The sequence below is a fragment of the Gambusia affinis genome, linkage group LG02 (assembly GCF_019740435.1).
Source record: "Gambusia affinis linkage group LG02, SWU_Gaff_1.0, whole genome shotgun sequence".
NCBI classification, from domain to species: domain Eukaryota; kingdom Metazoa; phylum Chordata; class Actinopteri; order Cyprinodontiformes; family Poeciliidae; genus Gambusia; species Gambusia affinis.
The window spans coordinates 31,709,610-31,735,181 of NC_057869.1; the positions used below are offsets into that span (position 1 = coordinate 31,709,610).

Sequence of the window (25,572 nt, forward strand, 5' to 3'; positions counted from 1 at the left end):
TTGAGTTTTAAGCTTTTTTACTGTTAGTGACCAAAAACGCTTTATCTCAGCGAGAAGCCAAAAATGGACAGTTTGTGAAATTTCAGCACCACAATCAAATTTCAGCATAATTTGCTTAATATAACTTGGAAATGGTGAGAAACAGTAAATCTGGTTGTTTGAAGCTGGAAGCAGTTCAAATTTTTGAGTTTAAGCTTTTTACTGCTAGTGACCAAAAACGCTTGATCTCAGCGAGACAAGCCAACAATGGACAGTTTGTGAAATTTCAGCACCACAATCAAATTTCAGCATAATTTGCTTAATATAACTTGGAAATGCTGAGAAACAGTAAATCTGGTTGTTTGAAGCTGGAAGCAGTTCAAAATTTTGAGTTTTAAGCTTTTTTACTGTGAGTGGCCAAAAACGCTTTATCTCAGCGAGAGAAGCCAAAAATGGACAGTTTGTGAAATTTCAGCACCATAATCAAATTTCAGCATAATTTGCTTAATATAACTTGGAAATGAAACAGTAAATCTGGTAGTTTGAAGCTGGATTCAGTTCAAAAATTTGAGTTTTAAGCTTTTTTTAATTTCAGAAATTTCAGCACCACAATCAATGGACAGTTTGTGAAATTTCCGCACCACAATCAAATTTCAGCATAATTTGCTTAATATAACTTGGAAATGCTGAGAAACAGTAAATCTGGTTGTTTGAAGCTGGAACTAGTACAAAATTTTGAGTTTTAAGCTTTTTACTGTTAGTAATGGCCAAAAGCTTTATCTCAGCGAGAGAAGCCAAAAATGGACAGTTTGTGAAATTTCAGCACAATCAAATTTCAGCATAATTTGCTTAATGTAACTTGGAAATGCTGATAAACAGTAAATCTGGTTGTTTGAAGCTGGAACAGTTCAAAATTTTGAGTTTTAAGCTTTACTTTTTAATTTCAGAAATTTCAGCTTCAACAATCAATGGACAGTTTGTGAATTTTCAGCACCACAATCAAATTTCAGCATAATTTGCTTAATATAACTTGGAAATGCTGAGAAACAGTAAATCTGGTTGTTTGAAGCTGGAACTTCACTAACAGTAATTTTAGTTTTAAGCTTTTTACTGGTTAGCTTGACCAAAAACCAGATTTTACTATCTCAGCATTTCAAACAAGTTATACTAAAAGCAAATTATGCTGTAATTTGATTGTGGTGCTGAAAGTTCACAAACTGTCCATTTTTGGCTTCTCTCGCTGAGATAAAGCGTTTTTGGTCACTAACAGTAAAAAAGCTTAAAACTCAAAATTTCGAACTGGTTCCAGCTTCAAACAACCAGATTTACTGCTTCTCAGCATTTCAAAGTTATACTAAAGCAAATTATGCTGAAATTTGATTGTGGTGCTGAAAGTTCACAAACTGTCCATTTTTGGCTTCTCTCGCTGAGATAAAGCGTTTTTGGTCACTAACAGTAAAAAAGCTTAAAACTCAAAATTTCGAACTGGTTCCAGCTTCAAACAACCAGATTTACTGCTTCTCAGTATTTACAAGTTATATAAAAGCAAATTATGCTGAAATTTGATTGTGGTGCTGAAAGTTCACAAACTGTCCATTTTTGGCTTCTCTCGCTGAGATAAAGCGTTTTTGGTCACTAACAGTAAAAAAGCTTAAAACTCAAAATTTCGAACTGGTTCCAGCTTCAAACAACCAGATTTACTGCTTCTCAGCATTTCCAAGTTATACTAAAGCAAATTATGCTGAAATTTGATTGTGGTGCTGAAATTTCACAAACTGTCCATTTTTGGCTTCTCTCGCTGAGATAAAGCGTTTTTGGTCACTAACAGTAAAAAAAAGCTTAAAACTCAAAATTTCGAACTGGTTCCAGCTTCAAACAACCAGATTTAGTGCTTCTCAGCATTTCCAAGTTATACTAAAGCAAATTATGCTGAAATTTGACTGTGGTGCTGAAATTTCACAAACTGTCCATTTTTGGCTTCTCTCGCTGAGATAAAGCATTTTTGGTCACTAACAGTAAAAAAAGCTTAAAACTCAAAATTTCGAACTGGTTCCAGCTTCAAACAACCAGATTTACTGCTACTCAGCATTTCCAAGTTATACTAAAGCAAATTATGCTGAAATTTGATTGTGGTGCTGAAAGTTCACAAACTGTCCATTTTTGGCTTCTCTCGCTGAGATAAAGCGTTTTTGGTCACTAACAGTAAAAAAGCTTAAAACTCAAAATTTTGAACTGGTTCCAGCTTCAAACAACCAGATTTACTGTTTCTCAGCATTTCCCAGTTATATTAAGCAAATTATGCTGAAATTTGATTGTGGTGCTGAAATTTCACAAACTGTCCATTTTTGGCTTCTCTCGCTGAGATAAAGCGTTTTTGGTCACTAACAGTAAAAAAGCTTAAAACTCAAAATATTGAACTGGTTCCAGCTTCAAACAACCAGATTTACTGTTTTTCAGCATTTCCAAGTTATATTAAGCAAATTATGCTGAAATTTGATTGTGGTGCTGAAATTTCACAAACTGTCCATTTTTGGCTTCTCTCGCTGAGATAAAGCGTTTTGGGCCACTAACAGTAAAAAAGCTTAAAACTCAAAATTTTGAACTGGTTCCAGCTTCAAACAACCAGATTTACTGTTTCTCAGCATTTCCCAGTTATATTAAGCAAATTATGCTGAAATTTGATTGTGGTGCTGAAATTTCACAAACTGTCCATTTTTGGCTTTTCTCGCTGAGATAAAGCGTTTTTGGCCACTAACAGTAAAAAAGCTTAAAACTCAAAATATTGAACTGGTTCCAGCTTCAAACAGCCAGATCTACTGTTTTTCAGCATTTCCAAGTTATATTAAGCAAATTATGCTGAAATTTGATTGTGGTGCTGAAATTTCACAAACTGTCCATTTTTGGCTTCTCTCGCTGAGATAAAGCGTTTTTGGTCACTAACAGTAAAAAAGCTTAAAACTCAAAATTTTGAACTGGTTCCAGCTTCAAACAACCAGATTTACTGTTTCTCAGCATTTCCCAGTTATATTAAGCAAATTATGCTGAAATTTGATTGTGGTGCTGAAATTTCACAAACTGTCCATTTTTGGCTTCTCTCGCTGAGATAAAGCGTTTTTGGTCACTAACAGTAAAAAAGCTTAAAACTCAAAATATTGAACTGGTTCCAGCTTCAAACAACCAGATTTACTGTTTTTCAGCATTTCCAAGTTATATTAAGCAAATTATGCTGAAATTTGATTGTGGTGCTGAAATTTCACAAACTGTCCATTTTCGGCTTCTCTCGCTGAGATAAAGCGTTTTTGGTCACTAACAGTAAAAAAGCTTAAAACTCAAAATTTTGTACTAGTTCCAGCTTCAAACAACCAGATTTACTGTTTCTCAGCATTTCCAAGTTATATTAAGCAAATTATGCTGAAATTTGATTGTGGTGCTGAAATTTCACAAACTGTCCATTGATTGTGGTGCTGAAATTTCTGAAATTAAAAAAAGCTTAAAACTCAAAATTTGGACTTGGTTCAAGCTTCAAACAACCAGATTTACTGCTTCTCAGCATTTCCAAGTTATACTAAATCAAATTATGCTGAAATTTGATTGTGGTGCTGAAATTTCACAAACTGTCCATTTTTGGCTTCTCTCGCTGAGATAAAGCGTTTTTGGTCACTAACAGTAAAAAAGCTTAAAACTCAAAATATTGAACTGGTTCCAGCTTCAAACAACCAGATTTACTGTTTCTCAGCATTTCCAAGTTATATTAAGCAAATTATGCTGAAATTTGATTGTGGTGCTGAAATTTCACAAACTGTCCATTTTTGGCTTCTCTCGCTGAGATAAAGCGTTTTTGGTCACTAACAGTAAAAAAGCTTAAAACTCAAAATTTTGTACTAGTTCCAGCTTCAAACAACCAGATTTACTGTTTCTCAGCATTTCCAAGTTATATTAAGCAAATTATGCTGAAATTTGATTGTGGTGCTGAAATTTCACAAACTGTCCATTGATTGTGGTGCTGAAATTTCTGAAATTAAAAAAAGCTTAAAACTCAAAATTTTGAACTGGTTCCAGCTTCAAACAACCAGATTTACTGTTTCTCCGCATTTCCAAGTTATATTAAGCAAATTATGCTGAAATTTGATTGTGGTGCTGAAATTTCACAAACTGTCCATTTTTGTTTTCTCTCGCTGAGATAAAGCGTTTTTGGTCACTAACAGTAAAAAAGCTTAAAACTCAAAATTTTGAACTGGTTCCAGCTTCAAACAACCAGATTTACTGTTTCTCAGCATTTCCAAGTTATATTAAGCAAATTATGCTGAAATTTGATTGTGGTGCTGAAATTTCACAAACTGTCCGTTTTTGGCTTCTCTCGCTGAGATAAAGCGTTTTTGGTCACTGTTAGGATGGCCCTTAGCGGCGGGTTTACAGAGGAGTCTTGAGGCAGAGAAATAGTGCAGACCAACCAGGTGTTTATTTTCCAACATTTAACATGGAGACAATCCTGAATGCAATGGCCATGGGTGTTAGCAGCAGCCACACCAAAACTAACCTGCAATGTGGCCAACATACAGGTTTTTATAGTCCCTGGCTGCTCCCATTAACAACCACACCAAGAAACAGGGTAGGACAAAATACCTATATACAGACAATCTTAACAAAACAACTAAATCTTCAACATAATCATAACAACACTCTTAATTTTTAAGCTGCCATTTCATTTCTAAAACCCCTTTCTATAAATATAAATCCAATCATTACACTTCTAAAATACATAGTTTCATCGCTCCCCCTTTTCCATCTGCATTTGGTCTCTTCCGGAACCTTTATAAGGTGTTGTGGCCCCCGGGGAATCTTTTAGCCTGAACACCCTGCAGAGGAAGAGACAGAGGTAAGCCATTTCTACAAACATTTCAGTTTATTTCAGACAGTTACAAAACCCATCCATTTGTTTGTTTTATTTTAACAGGACACCATCAGTTCCAGCTGAGGTGCCACTGGACAAAACACAAACAATAAAATACTTCAATTTGTATTTGTCTCATCATTCAACCCCTTTTAAGTGTTTTTATACAAGTAATGACAACCTTCATTACAGTCAATAACAGTAAAAATGCTTAAAACTCAAAATTTGGACTTTGTTCCAGCTTCAAACAACCTAAAACTCACAATTTGGACTTGGTTCCAGCTTCAAACAACCAGATTTACTGTTTCTCAGCATTTCCCAGTTATATTAAGCAAATTATGCTGAAATTTGATTGTGGTGCTGAAATTTCACAAACTGTCCATTTTTGGCTTCTCTCGCTGAGATAAAGCGTTTTTGGTCACTAACAGTAAAAAAGCTTAAAACTCAAAATATTGAACTGGTTCCAGCTTCAAACAACCAGATTTACTGTTTTTCAGCATTTCCAAGTTATATTAAGCAAATTATGCTGAAATTTGATTGTGGTGCTGAAATTTCACAAACTGTCCATTGATTGTGGTGCTGAAATTTCTGAAATTAAAAAAAGCTTAAAACTCAAAATTTGGACTTGGTTCAAGCTTCAAACAACCAGATTTACTGCTTCTCAGCATTTCCACGTTTTACTAAAGCAAATTATGCTGAAAATTGATTGTGGTGCTGAAATTTCACATACATCCGTTTTTGGCTTCTCTCGCAAAGCGCTTTTGGTCACTAAAAGTAAAAAAGCTTAAAACTCAAAATTTGGACTTGGTTCAAGCTTCAAACAACCGGATTTACTGCTTCTCAGCATTTCCACGTTTTACTAAAGCAAATTATGCTGAAATTTGATTGTGGTGCTGAAATTTCACAAACTGTCCGTTTTTGGCTTCTCTCGCTGAGATAAAGCGTTTTTGGTGACTAACAGTAAAAAAGCTTAAAATTCAAAATCTGGACTTGGTTCCAGCTTCAAACAACCTAAAACTCAAAATTTGGACTTGGTTCCAGCTTCAAACAACCAGATTTACTACTTCTCAGCATTTCCACGTTGTACTAAAGCAAATTATGCTGAAATTTGATTGTGGTGCTGAAATTTCACAAACTGTCCATTTCTGGCTTCTCTCGCTGAGATAAAGCGTTTTTGGTCACTAACAGTAATAAAGCTTAAAACTCAAAATTTTGACTTGGTTCCAGCTTCAAACAACCAGATCTACTGCTTCTCAGCATTTCCACGTTTTACTAAAGCAAATTATGCTGAAATTTGATTGTGGTGCTGAAATTTCACAAACTGTCCGTTTTTGGCTTCTCTCACAAAGCGCTTTTGGTCTCTAAAAGTAAAAAAGCTTAAAACTCAAAATTTGGACTTGGTTCCAGCTTCAAACAACCAGATCTACTGCTTGTCAGCATTTCCACGTTGTACTAAAGCAAATTATGCTGACATTTGATTGTGGTGCTGAAATTTCACAAACTGTCCGTTTTTGGCTTCTCTCGCTGAGATAAAGCGTTTTTGGTCACTAACAGTAAAAAAAAGCTTAAAACTCAAAATTTTGAACTGGTTCCAGTTTCAAACAACCAGATTTACTGCTTCTCAGCATTTCCACGTTGTGCCAAAGCAAATTATGCTGAAATTTGATTGTGGTGCTGAAATTTCACATAGGCCCTACTGTCCGTTTTTGGCTTCTCTCGCTAAGATAAAGCGTTTTTGGTCACTAACATTAAAAAAAGCTTAAAACTCAAAATTTGGACTTGGTTCCAGCTTCAAACAACCTAAAACTCAAAATTTGGACTTGGTTCCAGCTTCAAACAACCAGATCTACTGCTTCTCAGCATTTCCACGTTGAATGTCGAATTGCCCAGTCAAAATTTTGAGTTTTAAGCTTTTTTTAATGTTATCTCAGTGAGAGAAGTGAAAACGGAAAATATGTGAATTTTCAGCACCACAATCAATTTTCAGCCTTATTTGCTTTGGTAAAGCATAGAAATACTGAGAAGCAGGAGATTTGGTTGTTTGAAGCTGGATCCAAGTCAAAATTTCTAGTTTTAAGCTTTTTAAATGATAGTGTCCAAAAACGCTTTATCTCAGCGAAATAAGTGAAAAACGGGCAATATGTGTATTTTCAGCACCACAGTCAATTCTCAACCTTATTTGCTTTGGTACCGCATTAAAATGCTGAAAAACAGTAGTTCTGGTTGTTTGAAGCTGGAACCAATTCAAAATTTTGAGTTTTGAACAGGGCCTGCAGAGACCTGTGGAGGGGCATGGGCTAAAATTTAAAAAGGGGCACGTCCAATAAAAACTCTGTTCAACAGCATAGCAACAAACCATATTAATCAAGAATCTAATTGGATCCTACTATATTATTGCCATCATGCGGGGACATGCAAAGGAAATCTAGTCTATATTTTCCCCAACAGGTATAAAGTTTCTGTTTCTGCTACTGACAATACTGGAGGCTGATCTGATCTGAGACTGTAGCTGTTAAACAGATAAGAGGAGAGAAGGTCCCGGTTATAAAGTTATGAAATAAGCAAAATTGCTGCCATTTTGCTAATTAAGCTCTAGTAATATCTATCTAACCTCTAGAACAACCTATCTGCAGACTGATTTATAGATCTAAAGAGCTCAAAGGGGCATATAATAGTTTGATGTTAGCACCTCTAAGACCTAGAGTCATAAGACTGGAATATCAAGGCAAAGAAAACTCAGTAGTTGCTGGTAGGGACCGTTCAAGGGCCTCCGGACATCCCGGGGCCTCCAGACACTCAGGGGCCCCTAGAAATGGTTTAATTTTAACACATATCATAGATCTAAACCTGTAGCATAATTTATAGAGAATGACATTGTTATTGCATTTTATTTAATGCATTCAGCATAGAAAAAAATAGTACATTTAGGATTTAATTAGGACGTTTACTTTGTAAAAGTTTAAAGAATCATCTTGATAGTTTGATTATGTTACCATGGCTACAATATGGTGTAATCTTTGTGTCTGAATTGGTTTTGTTCACAAATACATCACAGCAAATAACCAATAATCAGTGATTAATTTTAAACTCTGCCAATAAACCTGGTCTCCCTCTCACAGATTCAACTTATCGATATTTAAACATGTTAGTGATGCTGAGGTTCTTAGTAGGACGGATTCCGGAGGAAGGCCCCATATTACCGGCTCTGCATGAACAGCTGCTGCGATGCGCATCTCTGGAATCTACATGGAATCTATCTGGAATCTACCTGGAATCTACCTGGAATCCCCTGGTGGCTCCTGTCAGCCAAGTAACCGGGTTACTGCACTGTTTAGGCTAGAGGAGCCAGGCAGTTGGACCATAACACGTTACCCAAAAAGCATTGCAGCGTGAACAACATAGCAACATTCTTGTGAAAATATTTTATTAAAATTTATAAAAACTAAATAACCTACAGTATTATTACTGTATTGCTTTTACATCTAAAATACATATTTCCCAAATTAGGTCTATTTTTGTAACTAATCATGGTTTCCTCTAAGCCTCAGTGGTAAGGTCTATTCAGGAGTCCTGGAGAGGAGGGTCCATCGGACAGTCGAATGAATCTCAGATTCAGAAAGAGCAGTGTGGTTTTCGTCTTCGTCCTGGAATACTGGACCAACTCTACACCATCAGCAGAGTCCTGGAGGGTGCATGGGAGTTCGCCCATTCAGTCTCCATGTGTTTTGTGGACTTGGAGAAGGTGTTCGACTGTGTCTCTCGGTGAGTCCTGTGGAGTTAGTCCAGGAGTATGGAATATCGGGCCCTTTGAGATGGGCTGTTAGGTCCCTGTATGATCAGTGTCAGAAACTGGTCCGCATTGCCACCAACAGGCTTATTTCCGGTGAGAGTTTTCTCTGCCAAAGCTTCCCTTTGTCAGTGATTCTGTTCATTACTTTGATGGACAAAATTTCTAGGACCAGCCAAGGTGTTCATTTTGGCGGCCTTTGGATCATGTATCTGCTTTTTGCAGATTATGTTGCTGGCTTCATCAGATCATTCATCATTCATCAGCTTTCACTCGAGCAGTTTGCAGCTGAGTGTGAAGCGGCCGGGAGGAGGTTCATTGTCTCCACATCAGAGGCCAGGATCTTGAGCCGGAAAAGGGTAGAGTGCTTTCTTCAGGTTAGGGAGGATGTCCTGCCCCAAGTGGAGGAGTTTAAGTGTTTCAGGATCTTGTTCAAGAATGAGGGAAAAATGGAGAGGGAGATTGATAGATGGATTGACGCAGCATCTGTACTGAAGTGGGCACTGTACCAGTCTGTCATGATGAAGAGAGAGCTGAGTTAAAAATCAAAGCTCTTGATTTACCAGTCGACCTACGGTCCCACCCTCATCTATGGCCATAAACAAAAACTTTGTTCTGAAAGAACAAGGTCACGGATACAAGTGGCTGAAATGAGTTTTCTCCATAGGGTGTCTGGGCTCTCCCTTAGAGATAGGGTGAGAAGCTCAGTCATCCGGGAAGGACTCAAAGTAGAGCTGCTGCTCCTTCACATCGAGAGGAGTCAGTTGAGGTGGCCTCCTGAACATCCTGGTGAGGTGTTCCGGGCACGTCCCACCAGGAGGAGACCCAAGGGAAAATCCAGGTGTAAGGAGGCCTACTTTTCTGGCTTGCAAGCAGTAGGACTGGGCTGACAGGTTTTTTAAAATACGTTTTATGCATTAAAAATACAGTTATGATAAAAAAGCAATGTTTGTTTAAACATATATTCTGTGATTCATTTCAATTACATTACAACTGAAGATTTGTATTCATAATATGTTCAAGTCACTAATCTATACCAGAGCCAAACATACACTTTCTTTCGTGTTCTATATTCAAATTAACACTACTGAGCATCTGATTTTCAGCAAAAAATTGTTTTATACAGAATTGGATCTAAAATTCAGCAAATGAAAGGTTAATGATCCTTTACTACTAGCATATCAACAATAATCAAAGCCATTACAACATTCATATTTAAATCACATGTATACTGTTGTCCATAAAAAAATCTAACTCTGCTTATTTTTTGAAGATCCCTTTTGCAGGAAAAGCATGTACTCCAGCCAGGTGTGCAGTCTTTGGTTATTTCACAAACCATTATGACCTGAAAAATGATTTTCGCATCTATGAAGGTCCAGAGATTTTCAGAAGTCATGTTTTAAGTCATTGTTGAGGGTCAAACATTTGTGAAAAGTTTAAGTCGAATCTTGCCCTTTTCATCCTAATCAAGTATCCACTATTTAAAGATGACTTCAATGTGACGCAAGCCTAAGTCAACTCTTGTTCTAATCTACTCTTTGGTCTTAATCTATAGGATAAGTCTCTGACTCAGGATCTTGCGGTTGATCTCAGCCAAGGCCACAGAAAAGACAAATGCCTTTTCATCAGAAAGACTGGCATATACGTCCACTTCTTTTTCTTGTTTTTCTGTGAATACAAAAACACAACATATTAAAATATTTTTAATATATAAGATTCCAAACTTTCAATCAACTCATGACAGCTATTTAATTTTAGGGACAAATGCAGACTAGAAACAATAAAAAAAGGAAACTTTCTTAGATCAGTCAAATTCTAGGTCATTGGGGCCACAGCAGAAAAAGCAGTATTTTCACTTGACATACAATTTTATATATACATATATCAGTGTACATATATCAGGAGAGGCAGGTGAGGCAGCAGAGCCTCACCTGTCATCATGGAAAAATAATATAAAATAATAAAACAATTTAGATTGCTATTTTCACCATGTGGTATTATGAAGTATTTATTTTTCATCCATCCATCCATCCATCCATTTTCTTCCGCTTACCCGGGGTCGGGTTGCGGGAGTAGCAGCTTCAGAAGGGAAGCCCAGACTTCCCTCTCCCCAGCCACTTGTTCCAACTCCTCCAGGGGAATACCAAGGTGAACAGAGTCGGTGACAAAAGGGCAGCCCTGGCGGAGTCCAACTCCCACCGGAAATGAGCCTGACTTACTGCCGGCAATGTGGACCAGACTCTGACACTGGTCGTACAGGAACCTGACAGCCCGTATCAAAGGGCACTGTACCCCATACTCCTGGAGAATCCCCACAGGGCTCCCGGAGGGACACGGTCGAATGCCATCTCCATGTCCACAAAACACATGTAGACCAGTTGGGTGAACTCCCATGCACCCTCCAGGACCCTGCTGAGGGTGTGGAGCTGGTCCAGTGTTCTACAACCAGGACGAAAACCACAGTGCTCTTCCTGTATCCAGAGTTCGACTATCCGACGGACACTCCTCTCCAGGACCCCTGGAGAGGAGTGTCCTGGAGAGGACACTCCTCTCCTTAAGAGTGTGATTCCCCTATAATTGGAGCACACCCTCCAGTCCCCCTTTTTGAACAGGGAACCATCACACCAGTCTGCCAAACCAGGAAAACTGCCCCAGAACATGTCTGAAGTTCTGCCAGAGATGGGAGTTAAAGCTCTGTCTCACAGAGGATTCCGCCAGACATTCCCAGCAGATCCTCACAACACGTTTGGGCCTCCCAGGTCTGACCAGCATCCTCCCCCACCACCTGAGCCAACTCACCACCAGGTAGTGGTCAGTGGACAGCTCCGCACTGCTCTTCACCCGAGTGTCCAAGACATACGGTTGCAGATTCGATTAAATAATGACAAAGTCGATCTTGGGACTGCGGCCTAGGGTGTCTTGGTGCCAAATGGTCGTGTGGACACCCTTATATGGTGTTCGTTATGGACAATCCGTGACGAGCACAGAAGTCCAACAACAGAACACCACTCAAGTTCAGATTGGGGGGGCGGGGGGGGGGGGGGCGTTCCTCCCAACCACATTCCTCCAGGTCTCACCGTCATTGCCCAAGTGAGTGTTGAAGTCTCACAGCAGAACAAGGATGTCCCCAGGAGTTGCACTCTACAGTTCCCCTCTAAGGACTTCAAAAAGGGTGGGTAATTTGAACTCAAACCCCTCCACCACAATAAGGTGGCAGCCCAAGGAGAGGTCTGCCACCCTATTTTTCAGTTTGAGCATTTTTTTTTCTTCAAAATCACAGAATTTTTGCAATTTTCCATTCAAATTCTTGGAAGCGCAGCTGGTGAGGCAGCAGCAAGTTGAGCCTCAGCTTGGATTGCACAACCTCTCGCTAATTGCACTGGCTGCCACTCTACGTGAGCATGCTCCTCCTGTCTGTACATAGCCAGTAAAACATTTAATATATGAACTGATTTTACATATTTTAGCTTATGTATATAATGTACATTGTTTTTTTGTCACCAATTGTATGTGTAACGTGATTCGTGTGTTGAGGAGCGATCATAAATGGCAGAGAACAGATTTGAGGTGAGGCAGGCAGTTCTCTTGCCTCATGGCAGGGGGCGCTCACAATCCCTTATTAATAATCAAAAAATAAACAATAAGCCTTTTGTGTGAGATTTTTTGTTGTTGTGTTGTTGTCAGTTGTTATGGCAACGTGCCTGCTCGTAGCTGCACTGATAAAGAATGAGAAAGAAGTGGTTTTGAGATGTACTTTTATGGTTTTTCTCTTTGCAGTGGAGCACAACACAAAATTAATATCCATGTCCACGTTTGATTGAGTTAATGGAATTATTCTATATATATATATATATACATACATATATATATATATATATATATCTTCTTTGTTAGCTTTAGAATGTAAATCTAAACTCTCTTGTCTTTCTCTTATTTGTGTGGTGTTTGAATATTTTAGGTTGTTTGAACCTAACATTCACCTTGAGCACAATAGAGCCAAGACAGCAGTATGGCTGTAGTTAAGGCCTACATTGGAACCACCTGCATGAGCATCTTCCAGATTGTCCAGTTTGTGTGAAGGGCAGTGCGAGCAATCCGCCCCCAGTTACAAAGATCAAGAGGTGGCGGTGCACGAATCACTGCATATTCGTCCTAACGCGCGCTGCTGCATACCTTTTTCAATGCGTCAACAATAAACCTAGCTTCAGCAGTTGCTAGCTGCTCCAGGCTCTCAGCTGAAATTGATCAAAAATAATCTGATCGGTATCCGTGGTGCTGAACTGATATGAACTTGTGCTGTTTCATCATTAGTGACCACTAGTGATGTGCATAATCAGTTTTACAATAATAGACCCCCTGCAGGTTATTGTTCACATATGGAAATTTCGCGCATGCGGATAATACTGGAGGGCAAAAAGACTATTCCTTTTACATGCCATCCGTAGCTGCGCTGCCGCAGTAGAATAATTCCACTAACTCAATAAAACTTGGAAATGTAGGTATTATTAATTTTGTGCTGTGCTCGACAGCAAAGGGAAAAACCGTTGAAGTACAATTCAAAACCACCTCTTTCGCGATCTCTGTATTGGCCAAACTACACACAGACACGTTGACATAGCAACTGACAACAACGTCTCACTGTCAAGTTTTCTGCTTTGGCCGAGAAACTGCCGATTTTTTAAACCCCTTTCTCATCGTACTGCTGTATTATTATTTTCCTGTAAATATCTCGGATTGTGCCGCCCGCTTTCGCATTAGTTTTCTCACAGGTCTTACCAAATTCCCCGGTCTTATTACGTTACTATATGTTCACATGCCATCACCATAGCAGTGAAACATTCATTTCATTAGTCTAAATAATATCCAATAAATATTAAACATTTTGTTGCAACAATATTGCAACATTTAAAAACAGTTTGATTTGCAACACCAAAACATTTCACAATACAAACAAGTTACTCCTATTAGCCCAATTTGGGCCCAAGATAAAATTCAAAATGGATTTAATAATTCTTGAAACTTGAAAATTTACAATATTCTCTATGTATTCATAGACCTCTGCACATTTTAATAAGTCTAGTTAAAATGTGCTAACTGAGTTAATTCTGGATATGTCACTCAAACTCTGGACCCAAAACTTTTGAGTTTTTTTTTAATAAAAACTATTGATTGTCTGGATAGATGTTAATTGCAAGGATTTACCCTTCTCTTCTTCCTGTTTCTTCAGGCCCACAGTCTTTGGGCGACCACGGCCTCTACGGATGGTATCTGACTGACTGTTGGCTCGGGATCTTCTGTGGTTTTCTGAGTCACTGGTGAGAGGAGAGCCAATCCTCTCTCTGCGAATGCGCTCTGTTCTTCTGCGCTTGAAGTCCAGTTTGTCTGAAACAAAAACACATGACCAGTAAGGATGTACAAAAAGTGTAATTTTATATTTTAATAGGACATTATATTTTAAAAAACTTGAAGAGACATAAATAAATGCATTTCACTTAGAAGTGATATATTTATTAGAGGTGTGCTAATCGATCAGCCACTGATCATAATTGGCCGATTTCCGTGAAAAAGTGTATGATCAGTGATCGCCGATCACGGTCTTGTGTTGCTGATCACACAAACCGATCACCTGTATTTCACTTCACAGCCTCCATGTGGAGCTGATGTCCTTTTTCCTTCACACTGCGCAAGCGGGCAGCAAGAAATCCTAAGCAATGTCATGTGGAACTTCAACACTAAGAGTGAATGGGGAAGTTAGCGTATTGCGATGGAAAATTACCTCGTCAAAATGCATCAACACAACGAGTCTAATATGACATTTAAAAAACAAACCCATGACTGAGTTTGGCTACATCAAGGCTCACTGAAAGGAAAAAAAGACATCCGGAGAGATCAGACTGCATTAAAAGCAGCACACACCTATCAACACTCACTCGGAGGAGCAAATAACCCAAAAAATGATTTAAGTAAATGAACCAGCAATGGAAGACGCTGGTTCTGCTACTGATGTTGAACTGATGCTACGCGATTGAGTAGTAATATTTTACAGACGGAGCGCCGTTTCTGCTCTACCTGGCAGTGAAAGTCTGCTTAAAGCTGCAGCATACAATTTAAACAAACTTACGATTTTACATATGAATTAAAACTTTCATTATGCCCTAACACGAGACAGATAATCTCTGGAAAATAAAAAATAAAAAAATTTATCTCCTCTGCCTCCTCCCGGCATTCTCAGGAATTACTCAGCTTGGTCAGAAACAACCAATTAGAACCAACATTAATTAGCTAGTAACGCTCTCAGGAAGTTTCTTTCTTTCTTTTTTTTTTATACTTTATTTTTGATGAAATTTTTATACATGGCAAAATAACACCAACACAAAAAAGGAGAAAAAGAAAAAAAAATCACAAGTACAGTGAACAGCAATCAGAACAGAGAGGTCACCAAGTGGATGGGGAGGCGGCAATACATCACAAAAAATTTAAACTGAAACAGACAGATTTTAGGAGAACAGGTTACAATGTATGTAGAGTTCCATGAAGAGTCAAACAGGTGAGAGTTTCTTTGCAAAATTACCAAGTCCTGCCAAACCATACAGCACCCCGAATAATGAATTTATCAATACTCAATTTACTTTCGAATATATTAACCATTTCAACCAATGTTTTTAGATTTTGTTTTCCTGGAGACTTGCAGAGAAGGTAAGCATTTCCATTTCACATATTTCTTCAACAGAGGCTGACCAGTCACACAACGTCGGTGGGCTCCCGCTAAGCCACCTTCTTGTTATTGATTTCTTTCCTGCTATCAGTAGTATTTTCAGAAGGTGCTTATTTTGAGTGTTGAGTTCATTTGGTAAATTACTTAGATATATAATTTTAAAATTGTACTCAATTTCGAAACCAAGAATTGCTCTTATCTCTTCGGCTACCTTCCGCCAGTAGGAATGAATCAATGGGCAGCCCCAGAAAATATGAAAGCGGTCAGCCATCACATTGTTACATCGTCTCCAACAATGCCCAGATCCAGCTCTGCCGGTCTGAGAAAATGTTCTTCTGGGGGTTATAAAAAACCTAACAATATTCTTCCACGAAAATTCCCTCCAGTGTCCTGAGCTAGTGGTGGTGGAGTTCGTTTGGCAAATGTTTAGCCACTCATCCTCCGTCAGCGTTATTTTAGCCTCTCTTTCCCATGTGTTTTTAATATATTATGTAGATGTTTTGTTTATTATTTTCTAAGCACACATATAGTCCGGACAGCCTCTTCTTATAAGATTTACCTTTATAAGCATCAATAAAGATATTAATGAGGTCCTGATCATTTTTTTCAAACATTTTAATGTTCTTATTAAAGTGGTGCCTGAGCTGCAAGTATCTGAAAAAGTCTCGTTTGTCAAGGTCAAATTTTTCCTGCAGTTGTTGAAAACTTTCCAGATCAGTACCAGAAGAAATCATGCAGTTTGATGTCAAGCCTTTTCTGGTTAGTTGATTGAATTTTGAGTCAAGTTGTGCTCGTACAAAATCCCTATCGTGCTCCATCCATCTTAATAACCTAGTTTTCCTTTCTAAAAGTGGGTTTTGGAACTCTCTAAACCAGATATTGAGAGGGACTTTTGTGGCAACACACAACTCATCTGCATATTTAGTCTTGAGGTGTTTATCCCCCAGCAGGGCCTGCAGGGGGATATCAATTTGACTTAATTCTAGTTCTTTCCATTTTGCTTCATACCCCTCTTCACACCAGTAACCGCAAATTGCAGTTGTGCTGCTCTGTAATAATTTTCCAAACATGGGAGTGACATTCCTCCTATATCTCTTGGTAATTGTAACGTTTTATAGCGTACCCTTGGTTTCTGCCATGTAAACCTGGAGATGGTCCGGTTCCACTCGTTAAACTGCTTGGTAGGAATTTCTATTGGTAAAGATTGAAAAAGGAATAACAGTGGAGGTAAAATGATCATTTTTATGATTTCTATTCGGCTGTACAAATCGAGCATCAGGGGAGCCCATTTGTCCAGGTTATATTTATCTTTATTAGTCATAGTACCATAATTTGCTTTGCATATTTTGTTTACATTTTTAGTAATATTAACACCTAAATATTTCATGGTTCTTGTTTTCCAATTAAATTTGAACCAGATACTTATTTCCTCTCAGGGTGAGTAGTTACAGCACAGGGTCTGAGTTTGTCCAATATTTAATTTATAACCTGAATGAAGTCCAAATAGGTGGAGGCAGGACATGAGGTTAGACAGACTGGCATGTGGGTCAGATAAGGTCACCAGGACATCATCAGCGTATAGACATAATTTGTATTCTCATCCCTTAAATATGATTCCCTTCATTTCTGGGTCTTCCCTAATCTTTGAGCAAGTGGTTCTATAAAAAGTGCAAAGAGGATTGGGCTCAGAGGACATCCTTGTCTGCAACCTAGTTCCAGAGGAATTGTGCCTGAAAGGCCTCCATTCATTTTGATCCGGGCTACTGGCAAACTGTATAATGATTTTAAACAGTTTATGATTGTATTATTAAAACCAAAACGCTCCAGAACCAAATATAAGTATTCCCATCGTACAGAATCAAAGGCTTTTTCAGCATCGAAACTGATTGCTAAAGATTTCAAATTATTTCTGCTCATAATGTCGCACAGGTGTAACGCTCGCCTCACATTATCCTGTGTACGTCTATTTTTGATAAATCCTGTCTGGTCTGTATCAATCAGTTCGGGGATAATATTTTCTAGTCTACTGACAATGATTGAAGTAAATATTTTGTAATCAATGTTCAAGATCGAAATGGGGCGGTATGAGCTACACTCACTTTTATCCTTTCCTGGTTTTGTCTCAGGAAGTTTTGATTTAGTAACTCAGAATTGCTTATATTGATGCAGCCTGCATTTGACTTTGAATGAATGCTTCCTTTTTTCTTGACATTATTTGATATAGGCAGATTCTTTTTGACTCATGTAAAACAGTGTACTGAGAACCTTACTGTTAAATATTGTTCTACTAATTGCAGGTTTTTCAATTGGCCTTTTGACAGAATAGCTGCTGCATTGTGCCTGCAAATATTTTGCATGTTTTATGTCTAAACTATGTTAACTTATTACTAGATCAATTTAAAATTTTTGTCAGATCACATAGTAGCATTTATACCTAAAGGAAAAATTAACAACCAATCCAGATGAGCAGCAGTGATTGGCCCTCATGGGTGATCGGAATCAGAATGAGCAGCAAAGATCTTTTTTTTTTTGTAATTTTTATTTGTGTAGTGAATGTTTGTACAACAAACATTATATATCTGTTTCAAGCAAATTTCATCATAAGCACAACATCCCCGATGACATAGCAAGATCACCAGGCTATCTGTGGATTGTAGTTGGGTCTAGGAGACAGTGCAAACAGAGGAGATGGAGGAAGCAGAAACAGGGCTGCAGGTTCGGTGTTGTGTTAAGGCTGAGAAAACAACCAAACAAGACACCTCTTCCGATTTCTGTATCTCTCAAATGTTGGGTGCATAAAATGGATGATTTGGAACTACAACTCACTGGAAATCGCAATGTTTGGGACTGTTAGGGATAGATTTTTATTATCTCTGAGACATGGCTAATTGCTGTGCCACATTTTCTGACTAATCTCCTGTTACATGTGTAGAGTGACAAATTCTAAATTTTAATTCCACAAGATATGTCCTTTTCAAATAGATAAATTTGTTTTTTTTGCAAATATTCACTCATTTGGATTTTGATGCCTGCTACACATTTTAATGACGTTTGGACAAGGCCTTGTTTACCACTGTGGTACATCACCTTTTCTTTTAACAAGACCCAAAAGCTGTGTTGAAATTGAGGATACTATTGGTTGAAGTTTGGTAGAGGAAGTTCTTTCACATTCTTGCTTGCATTCAGTTGCTCAACAGTCCAGATTCGCTGTTGCTGTATTTTGTGCATTATAATGCGAAACACATTTTCGACGGTAGTTAATTTACCTCTTTTTTTCTCAAGTTTCTTGCGACCCTGTTGACTATTTGCAGGGAAACATTTGGTGTTTCTATGATCAATATCATCAATATCTTAGCAATTTCAGTCTAATACCGGCACTCTTACTATGAAGCCACGCTGTCATAACACGTGCAAAATGTGGCTTGGTCTTGCTGGAAAAAGCAGGTACGTCCTTGAAAAAAAGGTTGTTTGGATAGCAGCATATCTTTCTCCAAAACCTTTCAGTACTGGAGCAACAATGGTGACTGCACAGATGTGCAAGTTACCCATGCTGTGGGCACTAAGACACACCATCACAGATGATGGCCTGTGATCCAGACAGTTTTTTTCCTCTTTGAGCTGGAGGCTATATCGTCCATGATTTCAAAAAACAATTTGAAGTGTGAACTCATCAAACCCCAGGACTCGTTTCCAGATGAGCTGATGCATCAACTCATCAGGCTAGCAGCGTTTTTGTGTGTTATTGATATATGACATATATGACTTCCGCTTAGTATATTAAGAGTTTTAACTAGAACTTGTAGATGTAAAAACAAACTGTTCACTGACAATGATTTGCTGAAGTGTTCCTGAGCACATGTGGAAATATTCGTTACAGAATGATGTTGGGTTTTAATGAGGTGCTGTCTGAGGGATTGATTGTCGCGGGCACTCAATGTGGGCCTTGCTGCTTACTTGCAGAGATGTCTCCAGATGCTCTGAACCTTTTAATGATATTATAGACTGTAGATGATGACGTCCATAAATAAAAGTGTAAGCAAGAGAAATGTATAAGATGTTTTAATGCTGGCAAGGATGTTGTGCCCTCACTCCCCAGGAGGTAGCGAATGCATTTTCTAGTAAGCCTATTCGAGCTGGTGCATTACATATGTCACAGGCAAACAATAGGGATTGGGTAAAATTAAATCCATTCACTTACGACTTAAACAGAGTCCACGCTTCCAGATAACAATAATTTCTCAATAGTTGATAGTCCAGCCCCTCTGTGTGAAGGGCTATTTTTTAACAAGCTCGCTTTTTATGGCAGATGGCACAAAATAAAGCTGGAGGTACCAACTGCTCAATGGCTACCCATCTTGTCCTCACTCCCCCATGAGGTTGATTGCAGCCTCATGCCGAGTAAGGCTACAATCACTCCCTATCTTCGACATATCCAGCCTGGGCTACATATGCCTAGCACCGCTTGTTTTAAATTCCTTCCACCAGTAAAAGTTTCTCTTGTGATGCTGTGATGAACTCCATATTTCACACTGAATTTAATTTTACCATAAAACCGAAAACATTCTATAAGCTGCTTTATTCTTAGCAACTGGTCAAGTCAGCACGAGGTTCAATTCGTATTTACAGTAATACTCATCTATTAACTAAAATTAGGTTGAGATAGACAGACAGACTGCGTCGTTCTCAATCTGGATATTTAGCCAACAGCTTGAATACTTTTTGCCATGCGTTTGGTGAGGTGAACCTTACCTGTAATAGCTGGTGAAGGACATTCGCTGAGTTTTGCATTTAGAAGTTTTCTGCTGATAAATACATAACCACATGGACAGGACTTGCAGGCAACTGGAATCTGTAAAAGAAAATGCATATTTTTATATAATGCTAATATTAAATGATGTTTTCATGATGATCAAGAGGGATTGAAAATATATGCCACCAGCAAAACAGGTACACAATTTTTACTGTAATTTGAAAATGCATTTGTCTTAGCAGCGAAAGGGCTGCAAAGGTCCAGTGTATCAATTTATTCGTTTTCCTGAAAATGAATTGCCGGTTTAGAGGCCCACACATATACAAAAAGTCACCGAACTTTATACAAGAGTGAAATTTACATACAGTATGTGTTGCGCAAAAGAATGCAGAATAAAAATAGGTCAACAGCAGTGCCAGGGCAACTTTCAAAACCCTGTTCGGCTTACTTCCCAAGACTTACCCCAAAAGTTTCAAGAACAAACAGGAAGTCAGCCATCTTGGATATAATTTGCAATTTTGGTTTCAATTGATCTGTTTCAAATTAAGTCAGCATGACTTTCGGGCATGGGGGATGAAAATTTGTAGAAATTGTGAATTTCTGAGCATGTTATAATACAATAAATATTTCTATAAGTCCTACAAAGAAATTCACAAAGGTACAAAATCTTTGATTTTTTCTTTTCAGGTCCCTAAGAAAATATTAGCGGTCAAATTTTGACATCACACTAGAACGCTCTGAGAGTAGGACGTGTGATGTTTTACTTAGAAAAGCCTAAGTTTGACCAAATGTCAAATAGTTGCATAAATAAATAAACATTTAAATAAATATTTATACAGCATTTGCATAAATATTACTAGATCACTAGAGCCTAGAGCATGGCTAAGCTCACTCTAATGACAGTAAACCCTATTGCTATTACTAAAAATAGTAATAGCAGTAGGGTTTAGCCTTATTGCTAGAAGCATTAAAACAATCAGCACCAAACCATTTTTTCACCTAGGATTATAAAATTTAGTAAACATGTAACTTCTTAAGACTTACAAAAAAGTCTCTTGGAACTCTGTCCCTATTGGCCAATTTTGGATGAAAACCACCTTTTGTCTCTTTTCAACACATTTGAGTATACTCCTTTGAGAGTTTTCCAATTAGAGACTTCTAATTGGAAATTGTTTAGTAATATTGGCAATCAAGAGTTAATATCTTTTGTTGTTTCAAAGCATGTAGGTGTGGTCAAGCCCCAAAATCGAACTTTCTCGAGATCCCAGGATCACATTAACTCTTTATTGTTCACTTTTTGGTTGGAGCCAGTAGTTGGTAAGTTTTCTACAACCTTTATCATTGATCTTCATTCTCTGATGGCATAACACGGTGTGACAATCTGCCAAATACTAAGTGTTCACTGTTGATAAAACTGTACAGTCACAAAAGAGAAAAGAAGAATTGCAACACTTTGGGACCTGCATTTCTGCTGTTCTACTAATGAAACTGTGAACACATAAATAAAATGCATTTTCCGAAGTAACATTTTTTTAAATCTAACTGAAATGCGTCATTATTTGGACTGTTGCCAGCAAGAAGGCTATGAACAAAAGAAAAACGTGTTACTCACTGTATATAAAAGCATAGCATGCATCTCACCAACATCTGGACAAGTAAGGAAACCCAAAGGGATGAGGATCCAGGCTTCTCTCCAACAGACTACTTAACTAAATTGCATTTAAATCCCTTAAAAGTGTAAACATCAGACAACCTAAAAGGTTTATCAATTTCGAGAATTATACAGTAATTATCCAGAGCAAATTTTCTATTATTTTCTTCCTCCCCAGCATTGGTGAACTTGCTTTTAGCTGAGAAAGAAATCAGAACTAGATATTCTGTTGTACACAAACTGACCTGTTGGTCACATTCAGGACAGGATTTAGTTGCCATTTTAACCTTCTTTGTTTTGTGGGTCGACATGGTCCTTCAGTTCCGCAGAGACACGAAAAGCCGACGTCAGACCTCTCTGAGTCGCGTGTACCGGTACCGGATCAGACCTGATGATCCCGCAGTAACACCCACCCATACAGTTGAAAAATATTATCTTAGACTGAGGTTTCGTCTGCTTCTTGGACCATGAGCAATTTTATTTTCTTATTCTGGCGTCTTAATACAATTGTAATACCAACTATAATGTGCAGTAGTGCCACCTGCTGGACTACAAGGGGGACCGAAACTTAGCAGGAAACAATTGATTTTTCCCCTCCAATCTTATGTTTTTCAAAAATTTTATATGCTTTTTTTTTTAGTTATAGTAATTGCCGACCTGTACAATGCTTTTTAAGCTCCATTTTTCTAGTTAATATCCATGAAACAAAATAAATTCAATGATTGTTCTATGGCAAGAATCTCAGCAGAATCATGACATTTTATTTCTTCCTCATTCTCTTTTATTGCCAGCATGTTCAATAAAGGTTATATTATTCAAGGAAATATAGACAAACAGTGGGTAAATCGACCATCTCACTGAGCCTACTTGCCCATCACATTAGAGGACTAGTGAAGCACCAACATTTGTCACTTGTTAAGCTTTGTTGGCAGCCAACTGGTGTTATAAGAAAAAAAAGCAGGAAAAAGAAACCAATGGCAAATTATTTTTGATGTTTATTACAATAAAAAAAGGGGTTCATGGTACAGGCATACAGGGATGAACATGATCAGCAACAATATAAAACCTTAGTTTTCAGAAAACAGACACTTTTCTGTTCTTAGCGGAAAGACGGAGCATCCAGCATGGCATTCTGTTAATACAGCCCATCATCTACTTCGAAGGCTCCACCTGAAGTAGTTCCTGCAATTTGACTGGTTGATTTGCTATTCACCAAGCAACTGAAGAGGTATATCTACAAAGTGCATGATAAGTTTATGCTTCGTAGCAACATTAAGTTCTTCTTATAAATTCTCAGTCCAGCGCAAATGATATTGTCTTATACAGCTGTCTTAATATTTTGTCTAAAAGTAAACAATGAAAGTGAACCGCATTTATCCCAGACATTATACACACAAGAGTGTGAAATCCTCACTCGAATATAAATAGTTTTCCTCAGTTTTTGTCTTAAAGATGTAACGCATTGGTCTGTGCGCCAAAGCACATGGAATGCATCTGCAGGGTAATTTTATTCTCACTGAAAAAGAAAAACCTGGGTTGGATCAGCAGATTAACTCCAAACACGTCAGGTTTGATTATTTTTTAAGATGATCAAGGTGTGCATGTGTGGCAACACTAAATGGAACTCTGGAATATTATGCAACTTTAATTTTGGACCCAAAGAAATAAGTAGCTCAACAACACCACTCTGGGAATATTACCTTCTTTTAAAGGTACACAGGTTCAGATATGCAGGTAGTTGGACTTGGATTCTCATAGCAATTTATTAAATTCTATTTTAAAATACTCTTAAAAACACCATTCTCTATAAAAGAAAACAGAAGAAAACCCACAGCAAGCAGCCGAGGTTACCAGTAGAAGGGACCAACAGCATCCACAACACACAGCAAAACAAAAAACCCTTTAAAACACCATGACGTCACACAGAAGAGGAAGACACCCTCACGACACCAGCACCATCACCGTACCTCAGCAACTGCAAACAGAGAAGACAATTAATGCATGCCTAATATAACAGAAAAACAATGTCAGCCCAAATAAATAAGAATCAAAAGAGCTGTAAATAAAATAAGATACTAAAAAAAGAAATAGAAAATACAATTTAAAATATCAAGACAAGGGGGCTTATACATAAAGCGAAAAAATATGCGGCGCCAGAATTTATGCACAAATCGGCATGTATAAAAAGGAACTTTGCGTCAAAGTTTGCGTAAATATAAGCACACTTTTTCCATGGCGTGAAAATGTGTGGCACCCACACAAACTTTTTCTGTGGACAATATCAAACTATCAAAACTCACTGTTAGAAATATTATGTTTTGTTATCATTCTTACATAAGTAGTTACCAGTTTGCTTTTCATTTAAAGGTTTAGTATTCACACCCCAGAGTGGAAGAATATGTTAAACTATGTGAAAGACAAAACTTGCTTTTTCCCTATACCTTGAAGCTGCAGCTGCTTCTTATCTTGGGATACTGCACTGGTACAGTGCACTGTTACAAAACATTTTTGCTGGATCCAAAAATCCAGCAAAAATTTCTTTAAAATTCTTATAATTCTTAAAATTTTTATCTCAACTTGAATAACATATTCAATTTAGTCCGATTCATTTCCTTCCGAAGAGGATCTAGCGAGATCAGGGGATCACAAGAGATTATGAGACATAACTGTTTTGCGCCTGGGAAGACTTCAGAGTGGTTTTAGTTACACATTAAACTATAGATATTTGTTTTTCTCTGCAGGGCACTATTGGCATTTAATAACTGCACTGAAACAGTTCTTAAATTTCTTTCAGCATTTCAGAACTGCACTGTAACAGTGCAGTACTTTCTTTCAGCATTTAAAAGCTGTGAAAAAAGTCTTTGAATTAACGTAATTAAATCATGGAAAGGATTTCCACACAATTAAATAGCTTTTTTTCAGCATGAAGCATGTTTGTTGAGCTAACTTCACTTTCATGAGTTGGATCAATTTAATAAGTAGTGTGAAAGTATTACTGTAACATAAGTTGGTTTTTCCAGCATGCTATGGTGGTGCAGCACGCTGGAAACGTGCACACTGCACGTTTGGAGGCCTTAGTCCTCCGACTCCCGCTCCTGGCAACCTTTGCAGCATGTCTTCATCCTGTCTGCCTACGGTCTCAAAAAAATATGAGCCACTAGCGCCGGAAAAACTCTTCGGAGAAAAAAAAAAACGTTGGTTTCAACTAAATTGCCATTAATCTTAGTCAAGTAAATTATTTGGTCCACAGAGTTGCAAATTAGTTGGGCTGGCTCTTTTAAATTACTTTGGGTCCAACTATAGTAAATGAGTTGAATCAACCTTAATAAATTTAATTGACCCAACACATTTGCTTTAAATTGGAATAACCATAATATATTAAGTTCAGCCAAAACCTAATAGAATAACCATAATAAAATAAGTTGAGCCAACTCATTTTATTTAAATTAGAATAACCATAATATATTAAGTTCAGCCAACACATTTGATTTAGAATCAACCATAGAATAACAATAATAACATAAGTTGAGCCAACACAATTGCTTTCCATTGGAATAACCTTACTAAATTAAGTTGACCTAACACATTTGCTTTAAATAGGAGTAACAGAATTACATGGTGCTGAAATAAAGCAAAGTAATCAGGTGGAAAACCTTTCCATGATTTTTTTAATGATCATCTAAAGAGGTATTTTTTTCAGTGTAGAGGAAAAGAATAAAGACGTTTAGTTAAATTATGACAAAACACATCAACAATAAAAAAGAAATAACACTGCTACATAAATCTGCGGTAGTCATGT

At 37.7% G+C, this 25,572-nt stretch overlaps 1 protein-coding gene across 1 annotated transcript; it reads right to left on the minus strand.

Annotated features, from left to right (window-relative positions):
* Window positions 1-8,273: 8,273 nt before the first annotated feature.
* lg02h16orf87 (linkage group 02 C16orf87 homolog) lies at window positions 8,274-22,292 on the minus strand. Its single transcript, XM_044135876.1, has 4 exons — window positions 22,019-22,292; window positions 20,122-20,221; window positions 13,860-14,039; window positions 8,274-10,325 (listed from the first exon to the last, which is right to left on the minus strand). The coding sequence occupies exons 1-4, from the start codon at window positions 22,082-22,084 to the stop codon at window positions 10,207-10,209; spliced, it is 465 nt and encodes a 154-aa protein (XP_043991811.1). The 5' UTR covers window positions 22,085-22,292; the 3' UTR covers window positions 8,274-10,206.
* Window positions 22,293-25,572: the final 3,280 nt, after the last annotated feature.